At 44.1% G+C, this 14432-nt stretch overlaps 1 protein-coding gene across 1 annotated transcript in view; it reads left to right on the plus strand.

Moving 5' to 3' along the window:
• serinc2 (serine incorporator 2) overlaps positions 1–11181 on the plus strand; it is a 13077-nt gene extending 1896 nt beyond the window's left edge. The window contains exons 2-10 of the mRNA XM_079259175.1: positions 4905–5066; positions 5360–5547; positions 5646–5725; positions 5829–5966; positions 6582–6751; positions 6856–6946; positions 7020–7167; positions 9795–10010; positions 10371–11181. Coding sequence (XP_079115301.1) covers positions 4905–5066; positions 5360–5547; positions 5646–5725; positions 5829–5966; positions 6582–6751; positions 6856–6946; positions 7020–7167; positions 9795–10010; positions 10371–10509 — 1332 coding nt within the window. The 3' untranslated portion in view covers positions 10510–11181. The remainder of the gene's footprint in view (positions 1–4904; positions 5067–5359; positions 5548–5645; positions 5726–5828; positions 5967–6581; positions 6752–6855; positions 6947–7019; positions 7168–9794; positions 10011–10370) is intronic.
• Positions 11182–14432: the final 3251 nt, after the last annotated feature.

The raw sequence follows: 14432 nt of genomic DNA on the forward strand, positions 1-14432 counted from the left end.
ATAGATAAAACCTGGTTAAACTGGAACAAACCTGCGTTTATAGATAAAATCTGGTAAATCTGGAACAAACCTGCGTTTATAGATAAAACCTGGTTAAACTGGAACAAACCTGCGTTTATAGATAAAACCTGGTTAAACTGGAACAAACCTGCGTTTATAGATAAAATCTGGTAAATCTGGAACAAACCTGCGTTTATAAATAAAATCTGGTAAATCTGGAACAAACCTGCGTTTATAGATAAAATCTGGTAAATCTGGAACAAACCTGCGTTTATAGATAAAACCTGGTTAAACTGGAACAAACCTGCGTTTATAGATAAAACCTGGTTAAACTGGAACAAACCTGCGTTTATAGATAAAATCAGGTAAATCTGGAACAAACCTGCGTTTATAAATAAAATCTGGTAAATCTGGAACAAACCTGCGTTTATAGATAAAATCTGGTTAAACTGGAACAAACCTGCATTTATAGATAAAATCTGGTTAAACTGGAACAAACCTGCGTTTAAAGATAAAATCTGGTAAATCTGGAACAAGCCTGCTTTTATAGATAAAACCTGGTTAAACTGGAACAAACCTGCATTTATAGATAAAATCTGGTAAATCTGGAACAAACCTGCGTTTATAGATAAAATCTGGTAAATCTGGAACAAACCTGCGTTTATAGATAAAACCTGGTAAATCTGGAACAAACCTGCATTTATAGATAAAATCTGGTTAAACTGGAACAAACCTGCGCTTATAGATAAAATCTGGTAAATCTGGAACAAACCTGCGTTTATAGATAAAATCTGGTAAATCTGGAACAAACCTGCGTTTATAGATAAAATCTGGTTAAACTGGAACAAACCTGCGTTTATAAATAAAATCTGGTAAATCTGGAACAAACCTGCGTTTATAGATAAAACCTGGTTAAACTGGAACAAACCTGCATTTATAGATAAAATCTGGTAAATCTGGAACAAACCTGCGTTTATAAATAAAATCTGGTAAATCTGGAACAAACCTGCGTTTATAGATAAAATCTGGTAAATCTGGAACAAACCTGCGTTTATAGATAAAATCTGGTTAAACTGGAACAAACCTGCGTTTATAGATAAAATCTGGTAAATCTGGAACAAACCTGCGTTTATAGATAAAATCTGGTTAAACTGGAACAAACCTGCGTTTATAGATAAAACCTGGTTAAACTGGAACAAACCTGCATTTATAGATAAAATCTGGTAAATCTGGAACAAACCTGCGTTTATAGATAAAATCTGGTAAATCTGGAACAAACCTGCGTTTATAGATAAAATCTGGTTAAACTGGAACAAACCTGCGTTTATAGATAAAATCTGGTTAAACTGGAACAAACCTGCGTTTATAGATAAAATCTGGTTAAACTGGAACAAGCCTGCGTTTATAGATAAAACCTGGTTAAACTGGAACAAACCTGCATTTATAGATAAAATCTGGTAAATCTGGAACAAACCTGCGTTTATAGATAAAATCTGGTAAATCTGGAACAAACCTGCGTTTATAGATAAAATCTGGTTAAACTGGAACAAACCTGCGTTTATAGATAAAATCTGGTAAATCTGGAACAAACCTGCGTTTATAGATAAAATCTGGTAAATCTGGAACAAGCCTGCGTTTATAGATAAAACCTGGTTAAACTGGAACAAATCTGCATTTATAGATAAAATCTGGTAAATCTGGAACAAACCTGCGTTTATAAATAAAATCTGGTAAATCTGGAACAAACCTGCGTTTATAGATAAAATCTGGTTAAACTGGAACAAACCTGCGTTTATAGATAAAATCTGGTAAATCTGGAACAAACCTGCGTTTATAGATAAAATCTGGTAAATCTGGAACAAACCTGCGTTTATAGATAAAACCTGGTTAAACTGGAACAAACCTGCGTTTATAGATAAAATCTGGTAAATCTGGAACAAACCTGCGTTTATAAATAAAATCTGGTAAATCTGGAACAAACCTGCGTTTATAGATAAAATCTGGTTAAACTGGAACAAACCTGCGTTTATAGATAAAATCTGGTAAATCTGGAACAAACCTGCGCTTATAGATAAAGTCTGGTAAATCTGGAACAAACCTGCATTTATAGATAAAATCTGGTTAAACTGGAACAAACCTGCGTTTATAAATAAAATCTGGTAAATCTGGAACAAACCTGCGTTTATAGATAAAATCTGGTAAATCTGGAACAAACCTGCGTTTATAGATAAAATCTGGTTAAACTGGAACAAACCTGCGTTTATAGATAAAATCTGGTAAATCTGGAACAAACCTGCGTTTATAGATAAAATCTGGTTAAACTGGAACAAACCTGCGTTTATAAATAAAATCTGGTAAATCTGGAACAAACCTGCGTTTATAAATAAAATCTGGTAAATCTGGAACAAACCTGCGTTTATAGATAAAATCTGGTAAATCTGGAATAAACCTGCGTTTATAGATAAAATCTGGTTAAACTGGAACAAACCTGCGTTTATAGATAAAATCTGGTAAATCTGGAACAAACCTGCGTTTATAGATAAAATCTGGTTAAACTGGAACAAACCTGCGTTTATAGATAAAACCTGGTTAAACTGGAACAAACCTGCATTTATAGATAAAATCTGGTAAATCTGGAACAAACCTGCGTTTATAGATAAAATCTGGTTAAACTGGAACAAACCTGCGTTTATAAATAAAATCTGGTAAATCTGGAACAAACCTGCGTTTATAGATAAAATCTGGTTAAACTGGAACAAACCTGCGTTTATAAATAAAATCTGGTTAAACTGGAACAAACCTGCGTTTATAAATAAAATCTGGTAAATCTGGAACAAACCTGCGTTTATAAATAAAATCTGGTAAATCTGGAACAAACCTGCGTTTATAGATAAAATCTGGTAAATCTGGAATAAACCTGCGTTTATAGATAAAATCTGGTTAAACTGGAACAAACCTGCGTTTATAGATAAAATCTGGTAAATCTGGAACAAACCTGCGTTTATAGATAAAATCTGGTTAAACTGGAACAAACCTGCGTTTATAGATAAAACCTGGTTAAACTGGAACAAACCTGCATTTATAGATAAAATCTGGTAAATCTGGAACAAACCTGCGTTTATAGATAAAATCTGGTTAAACTGGAACAAACCTGCGTTTATAAATAAAATCTGGTAAATCTGGAACAAACCTGCGTTTATAGATAAAACCTGGTTAAACTGGAACAAACCTGCATTTATAGATAAAATCTGGTAAATCTGGAACAAACCTGCGTTTATAAATAAAATCTGGTAAATCTGGAACAAACCTGCGTTTATAGATAAAATCTGGTAAATCTGGAACAAACCTGCGTTTATAGATAAAATCTGGTTAAACTGGAACAAACCTGCGTTTATAGATAAAATCTGGTAAATCTGGAACAAACCTGCGTTTATAGATAAAATCTGGTTAAACTGGAACAAGCCTGCGTTTATAGATAAAACCTGGTTAAACTGGAACAAACCTGCATTTATAGATAAAATCTGGTAAATCTGGAACAAACCTGCGTTTATAGATAAAATCTGGAACAAACCTGCGTTTATAGATAAAATCTGGTTAAACTGGAACAAACCTGCGTTTATAGATAAAATCTGGTAAATCTGGAACAAACCTGCGTTTATAGATAAAATCTGGTTAAACTGGAACAAGCCTGCGTTTATAGATAAAACCTGGTTAAACTGGAACAAACCTGCATTTATAGATAAAATCTGGTAAATCTGGAACAAACCTGCGTTTATAGATAAAATCTGGTAAATCTGGAACAAACCTGCGTTTATAGATAAAATCTGGTTAAACTGGAACAAACCTGCGTTTATAGATAAAATCTGGTAAATCTGGAACAAACCTGCGTTTATAGATAAAATCTGGTAAATCTGGAACAAATCTGCGTTTATAGATAAAATCTGGTTAAACTGGAACAAACCTGCGTTTATAGATAAAATCTGGTAAATCTGGAACAAACCTGCGTTTATAAATAAAATCTGGTAAATCTGGAACAAACCTGCGTTTATAGATAAAATCTGGTAAATCTGGAACAAACCTGCGTTTATAGATAAAATCTGGTTAAACTGGAACAAACCTGCGTTTATAGATAAAATCTGGTAAATCTGGAACAAACCTGCGTTTATAGATAAAACCTGGTAAATCTGGAACAAACCTGCATTTATAGATAAAATCTGGTTAAACTGGAACAAACCTGCGTTTATAGATAAAATCTGGTAAATCTGGAACAAACCTGCGTTTATAAATAAAATCTGGTAAATCTGGAACAAACCTGCGTTTATAGATAAATCTGGTAAATCTGGAACAAACCTGCGTTTATAGATAAAACCTGGTAAATCTGGAACAAACCTGCGTTTATAGATAAAACCTGGTAAATCTGGAACAAACCTGCGTTTATAGATAAAATCTGGTAAATCTGGAACAAACCTGCGTTTATAGATAAAACCTGGTAAATCTGGAACAAACCTGCGTTTATAGATACATTTTATTACACAACTAGACAGAAAGTACAGCATATAAACTGTTTCAACAGAAGATCAACAGGGAAATGAGACAAGACGACACATAAATCACACGTTTCTACATGAAATTATGAGCCAGAAAAGAATTATATGAATAATATTTGTGTTTTAAAGCCAATAACAAGATGAACAATAGGTCCTTTTACACTTTAATGTCTTCTAAATAAAGTACTAATAATCCTAAATGTCAGAATTAACTCTGGCAGAGCTACCACAGTTTTCCGTCATCACACGAACGTGTCAGGACTCGAGTCCCGCTGAAGTCCAGCAGATGTAATCTGATTACAGTTTAAGTGACGCGGCCTCCAGCAGCACCTGGTTCACGTTGTCTGTTCCCTGCAGGTGTCCTGTCTGTGTGGCTCCGCCTCCTGCCTCCTGTCGTCATGCTGCCCTTCAACCAACAACTCCACCATCAGCCGGCTGGCCTTCTCCCTGCTGCTGCTACTGGGAACGCTGGTCTCCATCGTTATGATCCTTCCGGGGATGGAAGAACATCTGAAACGGGTACCAACTGCCATCGTGTTTGTAGCGGTTCGGACCGCCGTTCTATTGGGACCGCGGCGGTTCTGTTCGGCCCGCTGCTGTTCTGTTGTTACAGCGGCGGTTCTGTCGGGCCCGCGGCGGTTCTGTCTGGCCCGCGGCGGTTCTGTAGGGACTGCGGCAGTTCTGTAGGGACTGCGGCGGTTCTGTCGGGCCCGCGGCGGTTCTGTCTGGCCCGCGGCGCTTCTGCTGGGACTGCGCCGGTTCTGTTGGGCCCGGCTCCTCCCAGACGCTGATGCTGCTGTGTTCTGACCCAGATCCCAGGCTTCTGCGTGGGCGGCTCTGGCGTACCTGGTCTGGAAAACAAGGTGAACTGTGACATCATGGTCGGCTACAAGTCCGTGTACCGCATGTGCTTCGCCATGGCGTGCTTCTTCTTCCTCTTCTCCATCATCATGATCAGAGTGCGCAGCAGCAAGGACCCCCGAGCCGCCGTCCAGAACGGGTTCGTCCTGCAGCTTCAGGACCACAGCTCACCGCTGGCGCCTTCTGCTCGCCAAGCAGGACGCTGCAACAGTAACTTTCCTTCTCCCTGACCCCCAGGTTCTGGTTCTTCAAGTTCCTGGCTTTGGTTGGATTAACGGTTGGAGCTTTCTTCATTCCAGACGGCACCTTTACCACAGGTATGAAGGTATCTTCCTGTACTTTCACAGGAATGTGGAAATAAATGTTAAAATGTCCAGCTGGTGGGACCCCTCAAACCCCAATCTTTCCTTTGGTCCCCAGTGTGGTATTACTTTGGCGTTGTGGGCTCCTTCATCTTCATCATCATCCAGCTGATCCTGCTGGTGGACTTCGCTCACTCCTGGAATCAGTCGTGGCTGGAGAAGGCGGAAGATGGAAACACTAAGGGCTGGTTTGCAGGTAAGGGGGGGCATGTTGACCTCAGACGTCAGAATTCTGGTTTCTGTAGGAAAGGCCGACTCAGCAGCTTTTATCTCAGAAATAAAACTGAGAAAGCAGAAACCGGCCTGGTTGTTCACCGTTTACCTGCAGAAAATCCACTTTCCTACAAAGGACAGCTAGCTGACGGCGAGCTAATGACTAAAGGCTAACGGCTAAAGGCTAACTACTAGCTTAAGGCTCACTACTAGCTAAAGGCTAACTACTAGCTAAAGGCTAACGGCTAAAGGCTTACAGCTAATGGCTAAAGGCCAACTACTAGCTAATGGCTAACAGCGAATGGCTAATGGCTAACGGCTAATGGCTAATAGCTAAAGGCTAACGGCTAACAGCTAGTGGCTAATAGCTAAAGGCTAATGGCTAACAGCTAAAGGCTAACCACTAGCTAATGACTAACAGCCAAAGGCTAATAGCTAAAGGCTAACTACTAGCTAATGGCTAACTACTAGCTAATGGCTAATGGCTAGCAGCTAACTACTAGCTAATGGTATCTACGCCTCTCCGGAGACGACAAATGTCCAGCTGATGGAAAGCGATCAATGATGGTGAATTTTGATGATGATGTTGTCCCCACAGCTCTGCTGTCCTTCACCTTCGTCCACTACGCTCTGGCGTTCACCGCCGTCGTCCTCTTCTACATCTTCTACACGCAGCCTGACGACTGTACCGAGCACAAGGTCTTCATCAGCCTGAACTTCATCTTCTGCATCGTCGTGTCCATCGTGTCCATTCTGCCCAAAGTCCAGGTAACCCGCAGAACTGGGGACATCCAGTCCTTCAGTCCTGGATGGAGACCAGAACAACTGTTTCCAAGCGTATGCTGGAGAATGTCCATGTTGTCTGTCTGCAGGAGGCTCAGCCCAGCTCGGGTCTGCTGCAGGCATCCCTCATCTCCCTCTACACCATGTATGTGACCTGGTCCGCCATGACCAACAACCCCAGTAAGTCCAGCAGACCAGACCTCGTCACACAGTGGAGGCGCTACAAGCTGTTTACACTCTTTTCCCATCGCAGACCGGAAGTGTAACCCGAGTCTGCTGAGTCTTGTCCAGCCCAGCAGCACCACGCCACCACCGGGACTGGCTCTAGGACACGTCCAGTGGTGGGACGCCCAGGGCATTGTGGGACTGCTCATTTTCCTCTTCTGTACACTTTACGCCAGGTATTACCAGGTTTTTACCTTTCTGTCCACCCTTAGACCGGTTTACCCGGTTGGCTTTAGACCGGTTTACCCGGTTGACCTTAGACCGGCTTTAACGAACACCATGTTCCAACATAAAGAGTGTCCATATGTACACCTGGCATCATGACTTCGATTTTGTAGTCGTATCGTCGGACCTGTGGCCACATGCCTTGGACACTCGGGTGAAGAGGGGGACGGAGCTTCAACTGATCACCACCTGGTGGTGAGTTGGCTCAGATGGTGGGGGAGGAAGCCGGTCAGATCTGGCAGGCCCAAACGTGTTGTGAGGGTCTGCTGGGAACGTCTGGCTGAGTCCCCCGTCAGAGCGAGCTTCAACTCCCACCTTCAGCAGAGCTTCAACCATGTCCTGAGTGAGGCGGGGGACATTGAGTCTGTGTTCCGTGCCTCTATTGCTGAGGCGGCCAGCCGGAGCTGTGGCTGTAAGATCGTTGGTGCCTGTTGTGGCGGTAATCCCAGGACTCGTTGGTGGACACCAGCAGTGAGGGATGCCGTCAAGCTGAAGAAGGAGTCCTATCGGGCCTTCTTGGCCTGTGGGACTCTGGAGGCAGCTGATGGGTACCGACAGGCTAAGCAGCATGAGGCTTCGGCTGTTGCCGAGGCAAAAACTCGGGCATGGGAGGAGTTCGGCGAGGCCATGGAGAAAGACTTCCGGACGGCTTCGAGGAGATTCTGGTCCACCATCCGGCGGCTCAGGAGGGGGAAGCAGTGCTCCATCGACACTGTGTACAGTGGAGGTGGGGAGCTGCTGACCTCAACTCGGGATGTAGTGGGTCGGTGGAGGGAATACGTCGAAGACCTCCTCAATCCTACCAACACGTCTTCCGATGATGAAGCAGAGCTGAGGGACTCAGGGGTGGACTCTCCTATCTCTGGGGCTGAAGTCTGAGGTGGGGGTGGATGACATCCACCCGGAGTTCCTTAAGGCTCTGGATGCTGTGGGGCTGTCCTGGCTGACACGCCTCTGCAGCATCGCGTGGACATCGGGGGCAGTACCGCTGGATTGGCAGACTGGGGTGTGTTCCAATTACAGGGGAATCACACTCCTCAGCCTCCCTGGTAAGGTCTATTCAGGGGTCCTGGAGAGGAGGGTCCGCCGGATAGTCAAATCCCGGATTGAGGAGGAGCAGTGTGGTTTTCGTCCTGGTCGCGGAACAGTGGACCAGCTCTATACCCTCTTTGGGGTCCTGGAGGGGGCATGGGAGTTTGCCCAACCAGTCTACATGTGCTTTGTGGACCTGGAGAAGGCGTTCGACCGTACCCCCTGGGGGCTCCTGTGGGGGGTACTCCGGGAGTATGGGGCACCGGACCCCCTTGTACGGGCTGTCCGGTCCCTGTACGACAGGTGTCAGAGCTTGGTCCACATTGCCGGTAGTAAGTCGGATTCATTTCCGGTGAGGGTTGGACTCCGCCAAGGCTGCCCTTTATCACCGATTCTGTTCATAACTTATATGGACAGAATTTCTAGGCGCAGCCGAGGTGTTGAGGGGATCCGACTTGGTGGCCTCAGGATTGGGTCCCTGCTTTTTGCAGATGACGTGGTCCTGTTGGCTTCATCTGGTCGTGATCTCCAGCTTTTACTTGAGCGATTCGCGGTCGAGTGTGAAGCGGCTGGGATGGGAATCAGCACCTCCAAATCTGAGACCATGGTCCTCCCGGAATAGGGTGGATTGCCCTCTCCGGGTCGGGAGTCAGGTCCTGCCTCAAGTGGAGGAGTTTAAATATCTCGGGGTCTTGTTCACAAGTGAGGGAAGGATGGAGTGCGAGATCGACAGATGGATCAGTGCGGCGTCTGCAGTAATACGGACTCTGCGCCGGTCTGTCGTGGTGAAGAAGGAGCTGAGCCAGAAGGCGAAGCTCTCGATTTACCAGTCGATCTACGTTCCTACCCTCACCTATGGTCATGAGCTGTGGGTCGTGACCGAAAGAAGGAGATCTCGTATACAGGCGGCTGAAATGAGTTTCCTCTGCAGGGTGGCCGGGCTCTCCCTTAGAGATAGGGTGAGGAGCTCGGTCATCCGGGAGGAGATCAGAGTAGAGCCGCTGCTCCTCCGCATCGAGAGGAACCAGTTGAGGTGGCTCGGGCATCTGGTCAGGATGCCTCCTGGACCTCCCTGGTGAGGTGTTCCAGGCACGTCCCTCTGGGAGGAGACCCCGGGGAAGACCCAGGACACGCTGGAGGGATTATATCTCTCGGCTGGCCTGGGAACACCTCGGGATCCCCCCCCCCCCCCGCAGAGTTGGCAAATGTGGCTGGGGAGAGGGAAGTCTGGGCTTCCCTGCTTAGGCTGCTGCCCCTGCGACCCGACCCCGGATAAGCGGCATGAAGACGAGACAAGGCTTTAGACCGGTTTACCTGGTTGGCCTTAGACCAGTTTATCCGTCACGTTTGATTTTACATCCGCGTTTTCATCCCGACTTCCGTTCTGAAGCTAAAATCACACAAATCCCTCACATCCGAGCTTTTCACCATTTAATGAACCTTTTTAGAGCTTAGATGGTATAAACGGGTTAACCCTCAAGACCTCCAGTCCGCAGGTCTAAACCGGTCCAGAACAACCCAGTGTGTCTTGTCTCTGTCCCTCCAGCATCCGGTCTTCTAACAACGCCCAGGTGAACAAACTGATGCAGACTGAGGAAGGACAGGGTCTCACCGCCAACTTCGAGCCATCCCCGGTGGAGGACGGGGTCCACCGTGCGGTGGACAACGAAGAGGACGGCGTGACCTACAGCTACTCCTTCTTCCACTTCAGCCTCTGCCTGGCGTCCCTCTACATCATGATGACCCTCACCAACTGGTACAAGTAGGTAGCTACTAGCTACAAGTAGGTGTGCTACTAGCTGGTAGCTAGCTGCTGCTATTAGTTAGCTGCTAGCTGTTAGGTAGCTGCTGCTGTTAGTGAGCTGCTGCCATTAGCTAGCTGCTGCCATTAGCTAGCTGCTGCCATTAGCTAGCTGCTGCCATTAGCTAGCTGCTGACATTAGCGAGCTGCTGACGTTAGCGAGCTGCTGACGTTAGCGAGCTGCTGACATTAGCGAGCTGCTGCTGTTGGCTAGCTGCTGCTGTTGGCTAGCTGTTAGCTAGATGCTGCTGTTAGTTAGCTGCTAGCTGTTGGCTAGCTCCCATACCCTCCTCTAACCGCTCTACCTCCTTGACTTGTCAGACCCGAGACGGACTACGAGGCCATGCAGACCGCCATGCCGGCGGTGTGGGTGAAGATCTGCTCCAGCTGGCTGGGTCTGGCCCTCTACCTGTGGACCCTGGTGGCGCCGCTGATGTTTCCTGACCGAGACTTCAGCTAAAGGCTGCTTCAGTATAACGGCCTCATTCTGTATTTAGTTCAATGAAATGATTATTTTCAGCTTTAATGACATTCTAGTTTGACCAGTTGCAGGCTCTAAGAGACCAGTTGAACCCTAAACCATCTGGTTTTACAACATTTTATAGCAGCAGCTGTTCTCTGCTTCCTGCTCTCTGTAAAACTGCATTATATTTTTACTGTTGCGGACCAGCTCTATCTGAGGGTTTTTTCTTCTTGTCTTTAAGATTTTCTGGATTCGGTATGAATAAAAATCCATCTACAGTCTTGTGAAACCGGTTCTGTCTTGTAAAACCGGTTCTGTCTTGTAAAACCGGTTCTGTCGTGTGAAACCGGTTCTGTCGCGCGAAACCAGTTCTGTCTTGTAAAACCGGTTCTGTCGCGTGAAACCGGTTCTGTCGCGTGAAACCGGTTCTGTCGCGTGAAACCGGTTCTGTCGCGTGAAACCGGTTCTGTCGCGTGAAACCAGTTCTGTCGTGTCAGATAAAACCGGCTTGTTTAGAAGCTGCAAAGTCACAGTGTCCTGTTGGCAGCCCCCCCCCCCCACCTGCTTAGAAGAGCAGGGTGGGTAACGGCGGCGGCTCCTCTGTGAAACACGTTGTCTACTACCAACGCCTGCTTCCAACATGTCTGGAGACTTTAAATAAAGTTTGTTTTCCCACACTCAGTTTTCGCTCTTTTGTTTCTAGAAGCAGCAGTTTGAACCCGCTCAGACCGGTTCTGCCGCGTCGCCACGGCGGCCAGCAGATTCTCCAGTCGCTCTGGAACCATCGTCCTAATCCCAACCTAACGCTCATCTGGTTAAACTGTCGGCTTTGTTTGTGATTTGGGTTTCTATGTTCCTGAAAGGCGGATTCTGGAAATAAATCCACAGATGTAAAATCAGACAGCAGGGTCGGTAAGTAAATCTGCTACATTTATGGAAGTAAATAAGTTTTCTGACAAAACCATGTGATAAAAATCAATTTAGGTGATTATTTAAAAAATAAAGATATGTAAATATGTTTTATAAACCAAATTCTTTAATGTAATAATTAAAGGGAAAATTATTTGTAATAATTATGTCCATTTAAATGTGGAAAAGTGAGCAGAACTACTGTGGAAAATGTGTTAAAGCCGGGGAGGGTAATGTTGGGCAGCGAGCAAGATGTGAAAGTGGCGCCCTGTCTTGGCTCCTCCCCCTGTTTTGTCTCATACATAGACATCATATACATAGACTCTGCATCACGCTGCCTCAATAAGCTGATGTCTCATCGCGCCGCCATCTTGGATGGGTCTCCAAGCGTCTCCAATGCATTTATCTGTAAGGTGTAGGTCCAACCACAACAATAACTTCACCAACTTTTACCTGATTTTTCTCCCAGTTTGGTTTGTTACAAAGGACAGAGATATTGTTATGATACAGATCAATGTAAAACATTAAAAACTACGTGCTAGAATCTTTTTAGAATTCTAAGACAAGTTAGCTACAATATAAGTAAATGTATAAATGAATTTGACACTAACATGTTTGATTGTTTATTGATGCATTTGTTATACATATATTATATACATATTATATACAGATAATATGTATTTTTATCTGGTCTAATAAATTATTATTCAACCTTGTGAAATGTAATTCCATGCAATCTGCTTTTAATATTTCGCTGGTTGTTGCAACCGTATGCTGAACAAAATACGGGAATAGTTGCTGGTTTTCTGTTGACGACTGTTGACACTTTCTTTTCTTTACATTTATTAATTTGTCAATATAGAGATACAGTTGTACAAAGTCTGAAAATCAAGTTTTGTATCAAAACTGAAATTCAGAAGTTTCCCAGGAAAACACCGTGATCCGAATCACCACCAAAATTAAATCAGTTCTTCCTTTTCACGTTTCCAACAAGTCCTGAAAATTTCATGAAAATCTGTCCATAACTTTTTAAGATATCTTGAACACAAACAGACAAAGGTGGTAAAAACATAACCTCCTTGGTGGAGGTAATTATGCTACCATGTAAAACTTTTATAGAAAAATATGATATTGATGTTTCACAAACATCTCATCTCATAGCAGTAAAATAATGTATATATATATATATACATTATATATATATATATATATATATATATATATATATATATATATATATATATATATATATATATATATATTCATGGGTTTCATGTGACGTCACTGCGTTTCAGCGGCGCCATCTTTAGGACCGTCCTGAGACCGGAAGTACGTTGTAATCATGCCGTCTATATGCTGTGCGGTCGGTTGCGATAACGCCAAGGGAAAACAAACAGCACTTGCGTTTTATAACAGCTCTGAAGAAAACGAAGACAGAGGTGGATTGCTGCCAGAAGACGGGATCACTGGACTCCCACTAAACATTCACGGCTTTGCGCTGAACACTTTATTTCCGGTGAGTACCTATGTAGCTTAGCGTTAGCATGCTAACAATCTTGATCAAGATTAAGAAGTTGCGATCAGTGAACGCAATTAGTTTAAAATATTGATATTAAATTATTATCGACCCAGTCAATTACAAGTTAGTTAGTAATTACAAATATTTTTTAACTTGTTTTTGTATCTACTGTACTGCTGCAGGTAAAAAGAGTGACAACCCCTTCACCCTGATTATGTTCCAAGCTTGTTTGCCTTCGTTACACCTGAGCAACCGCAAAAGAAACTGTACGCTTACAGGAAGTTTGAGCAAACACAAGCACTCAAACGGAAACTAGGTGCAGTACAAGATGTTGGGATGGTGGCTGCCAGTGGCATCATTAGTGATCCTCACACCGACCATGAGGACATGACTGAAGAGGATCCAGGTGAGGCCACCGACCACCGCTACTGCAGGGAAACCATGTTGCACCGGTGCAGCCTGCCAAGCCACTGTGAAGAGACTGACAGAAGAGTGCCGAGCACTGAGAGCAGAAGTTTGTCAGCTAAGACAAAAGGTCAGCCAGTTCTCCTTCAGCCAGGAAGCCTTTGTAAACAATGATGACAAGGTGCAGGACTTAACTGGCCTTCCATCTCATGCCAAACTTATGGTTGTTTTCAGCTTTGCTCCGGGATTCCTTCAAGTTGGACATGGACTGTCTCCCTTTCAAAGCTGCTTCATGACGCTTATGAGAATGAGACGAACATGCCGCTTCATTTCTTTTCTTACATGTTTAATGTGTCCAAGCCAACTGTGAGCCGTGTTTTTAACAGTACATTAGATGTTTTACATGATAGATTGTCCAGATTAATAGAATGGCCCCCAAAAGAGCAGATTCAGATGAGTCTACCAATGTGCTTTAGGTCCAGTAACTTCAGAAACTGTACATCCATAATCGATTGTTTTGACATTTATATTGAAAGACCTAAAAACATGAGAGCCAGAGAACAGACCTATTCACAATACAAACATCACAATTCGGCAAAGTACCTAATAATTACCCCACAAGGAGTCATATCTTTGGTGTCTAGTGGTTGGGGAGGGCGAACCAGTGACAAGTACATGACTGAAAACTCTGGCTACCTGGAACATCTGTCCCCTGGCGATGTGGTCCTGGCAGACAGAGGCTTCACCGTAAGAGATGCTGTCACCTTAAAATACCTGCCTTTACTAAGGGGAAACAGCAACTGCATCCTACCCAACTTTAGGATTCCAGGGGACTTGCAGCTGTTCGGATCCACGTTGAGGTCATTGGTCTCGTGAGGAACAAGTACACAATTCTTCAAATACCCATTTCTCTGTGGCAGACATCAACTGCAGGAAAGCTCACATCGCTGGATGAGATAGTCAGAGTGCTGTTCTCTGTACAACATCTGTCCATCTGTTGTCCCGTCAGAGTAACGTGTGTGTGCAGGAACGTGATGCTCTTTTTGGCTTCAGCCATTAGTCAATTTTGTGGTGATTCCTGTTCCCT

This window comes from Telmatherina bonti (assembly GCF_933228915.1).
Source record: "Telmatherina bonti genome assembly, chromosome: 19".
NCBI lineage: Eukaryota > Metazoa > Chordata > Actinopteri > Atheriniformes > Telmatherinidae > Telmatherina > Telmatherina bonti.